The 3647-nt window shown below is 56.2% G+C and overlaps 1 protein-coding gene across 1 annotated transcript; it reads right to left on the bottom strand.

Moving 5' to 3' along the window:
* Nucleotides 1–1456: 1456 nt before the first annotated feature.
* H310_03192 (hypothetical protein) lies at nucleotides 1457–3552 on the bottom strand. The gene has a single exon (XM_008866982.1). It carries the CDS (start codon nucleotides 3493–3495, stop codon nucleotides 1555–1557), a length of 1941 nt encoding a protein of 646 aa, XP_008865204.1. The 5' UTR covers nucleotides 3496–3552; the 3' UTR covers nucleotides 1457–1554.
* Nucleotides 3553–3647: the final 95 nt, after the last annotated feature.

The raw sequence follows: 3647 nt of genomic DNA, 5'->3' as shown, positions 1-3647 counted from the left end.
AGGAACCGCACAATCAACGACGCCATCGTGCCCCACGTCCGCTGGAAAATCATGCCCAGTTCGTGTCGGAACCCAGGCACGGCATCGCTCGAGACAATAGTGATTGTGTTGGCCGTGTCGTTGTACGAGTACACGACGGAACACAAGTCGAGGCCAAGCTCAGTGTGGGGAGCACACCCTGAGCAAAACGACGTCGAAAAGAAGCGGTACATGGGCGATAGGAGTCATTGCCAGGCTCAACGGGGGGGGCCGTGAAGGCAAATCCAAACCAGTGGGAATTGTTAAGGATAAAAGTAATGTCGTTCTGGACAATACCGAAACGAATCGCGTTGGTCTTGGCTGTGGCTGGCGCAGGCAATGTACACACTGCAGGAGATGCCCACAGGAATGGTTGGTGTCCTCTCGAATTGCTTTCGACACCATCCACATTAGAACGTTCAACTTGCCGTGCTGAATCAACAATTGAATTAGCACTCCACATCGATCGTGATCTGTCGAATCTTGGACAAGGGGTTTGGTGACTCGTGTCAGGAAACGAGTACTCCTGGTCCATGCTGTTGGCAATATCAACGTCAGCAGCGGCGCGAGCTCGTGCTTGCCGTTGCCAGCGTAGGGGATGCATTCCCAGGCGTTTACGATTACATTGACGACCAGCAACATTGCGCGGAAAAATCCAGCGATGCGTGCACCAGTCCCTTGAGCTAACCACAGCGTAGAAGGGGGCATGGTACTTGGACGCTATACTGCAATCCTCCCGAGGTAGGGGCGATGGTGCATGGCCCTGGAACAAGACCAATTCGCGACATCTCCCACTCAATGCAGCCACTCCGTGCGCCAACGTCAAGAGGGGAGGTGAATTGAAGTACTTAGCAACCAGGGCTGATCAGGTCTTTCAGAGCAAATGCTCGCATTGTGGTTGCCACCAGCTTTGGTTCCAGAAAGGCTCCACGTGGGGGTCGGTTGGGTATGGATGTGGGGGTTTAGATGTTTAGGCGTCAGGTTGAAAGGCTCATTGCTTGGTGCCTTTCGCACCACGTCGAACCCCTGACGGCGTTGTTGGCCTCTCTGACTGCCTTGGCCCGCTCCGTTCGCGGAGCGGCGCTGGCCCGTTTTCGTTGATGCCTGCCGAACCGTCTTCCTTCACTCGCCGTTTAATGGCATGGCTGACGCGTGTTGTGCCACGAGCAACACGTGCATCCGTCTGTGCTTCAGTTTTTACGTGGATGGCCTTAACATTTGAATGACTATGCGATGGTTGTTTGCTGCACCTAGTCTCCCCACCGAGATGGGGGCTGCATCCGACTCGCCTCGTTGCGTGGGGTGTACTAATACTTCACTCGCACGCCACCCAGTCCCACTGCACCAAATGTATGTTTACGAACCGCTGGACGATTATCGACGGTGGGGGATTGGGGGCGCATGTCTGCTGGGCCAGAATCAACCTAGTAGTGCCCATATTACGGTCGTGCCGTTCGCCAAACAGCCAAGCGATTATCCATCTTCCAACTGTAGTCGTCCTGACTCACGCATGCCGTGTGTACTGTTTCCGGTGCGTTATCCAATGTTAAACTGTGAGTCCCTCAGGATCTTGACTTCGACGCCGAGCGCTTGGACTTCGCGCTTGTCCGAATCAATCAAATGCACATGGCCTTCCGAGTCTTGTACGAGGAAATGCACTTCACCCACGGGGTCGAGCGTCGCTATCGACGGGGACACTTTGTCCTCGTTCTGTCGGACGGTCTGCATCGACCCTTTGGCAGCACTGCTCGACGCCAACTTGCGTAGCATCGTCGGTTCTTCGGCAAGCCCAAAGCACTTGAGGTGGCTCGTAAAGTACCACCTCATGGTCGACATCGTCCGCGCTTTGATCGTGATCGTTGCGTGGGGGTCGCCGTTCGTGACAACGAGACCCATGTCCGCAATGATCGACGACGAATTGTACATGTGCTGGCGGCCAAACGACGTCTTGGCCATGAGGCGCCACCAGTCGCGGTTCACTACGTGGTCGACGAAGAGGACGAGGAGAAGGTTGAGCACCATGAGCATTCCGAGAGACGGAAGGCCGCGGATGTACCAGCTCTGTTCAAACTCGACGTAGATCGCGTCCAAGTCGTCCACGAGAGATGTGACTTCGACTCGGACCGAGTTGCCGTACTCGGTGTAGTCGATGCGTTCAAACAGGACAAACACCGTCAGGTACACCCACGTGATGCTGCGAAAATTGAGCCACCCCATGACAAAGTTGGTGCCGCTAAACCGCGCCGTGCTAAACAAGTTGCACGCGAGCTTGAACACCTTGAGAATCGCTAGGTTGAACCACATCCACCGAAAGTCGAGCGCAAACAGTCGCAGCTGGGTCCACAACTCAAACGACGCGGGCTTGTACCAGCGACTGAGCACACGGCCGTACACCATGGCCACGTCTTCGTCAAACATGACCGACATCGAAAACATGAGCACAGTGAAGTCGCTGTTGAAGCAAAAGTACAAAAAGTGAAACGCGTTGTTGACGTGCCGGTACTGCGGGGGACTGAACTTGTGCACGAGTCGCTTGCCCACCGACGTCAGCGACAGCGAGTCCGTCCACTGGACAGTTTTTTGGCTTGCGGCAAACGCACACACGACAGCCAGAATACACAGCCCTCGGACCCACAGCGACAGGACGGGGCCCCACCTCCGGAGCATGACAATCCCGAGAATGTGGTGTTGCCCGTAGATGGCAAGGCTCGAATGGACTTGGAGGTCGTGCGTCGCCGCGTTGTACGAGTACTCGATCGTGCACGTGTCCATCCCGAGCTCCGTATTTGGTCGGCATCCCGAGCAAAATGCCTTGCTATAAAACCGGTACATGGTCACGTTGAACACGGCGGTTTGGCCATGCGTGTCGAGGGGTATGGCAGTCGTGAGCCGCATGTCGAGCCCGACACGACCTGGAACGTATCCGAGCGCTGCCAGAGTCGACGCGTTGTCGCCCGTGTGGCCGCGTGGAGCCGTCGCCGAGTCGTCGAACAAGTGCGTCAACGTCGAGCCGCGGATAAACGTGACATGGTCTTCAATCGCGCCGAGGCGGACCGTTGGAGTTGTTGTATTGACGAGGGGATACGTGTTGACGAGCTGATTGCAAATGTCGTTCTCGGGCGTATCGATCGTGTGCGATCCGAGCGTCAAGTGGTAGTGGAGTCCATCTGTGTCATGGGCTTGTCCGATGGCGGCGTTGATCATGTACCGGCCGCCGTTGGACGCGACCCACGGGGACGCTGTCGTCGGAAACGCGTACATTTCCACCAGGTCATCGATCGAGTGCGTCGTCAAGAGCGGGGTCAAAAAGTGCTTGGCGTTGCCCATAAAGTCGTTGAGCTCCCAGTTGTTGCCAACGATGTCGATGACGACCAAGAGCGAGCACGATACACTCACGACGAGGACGAGGAACCGAAGCGTTGTCGACGCCGTCGCGTGCAACTTGGATGGCCGCTTGGTGAGCTGTGGTGGCATCATGGCAACAGCAGCGAGTGGTGTGCCGAGGCGCGAGTCGACGTTGGGACAACGCGTGCGCTATTTTCAGCCTGCCGTGCCCGGATTTGGTAATATTGTTAGGATGGCTCTCCGGCCGTCGATATCAGTTGCTCATGTCTATGAATACCACCAAT

The sequence above is a fragment of the Aphanomyces invadans genome, assembly GCF_000520115.1.
Source record: "Aphanomyces invadans strain NJM9701 unplaced genomic scaffold supercont1.5, whole genome shotgun sequence".
Classification (NCBI taxonomy): domain Eukaryota; phylum Oomycota; class Saprolegniomycetes; order Saprolegniales; family Verrucalvaceae; genus Aphanomyces; species Aphanomyces invadans.
Note: the sequence above shows the minus strand (reverse complement) of the source record. Positions and strands in the feature narration are given on the sequence as shown.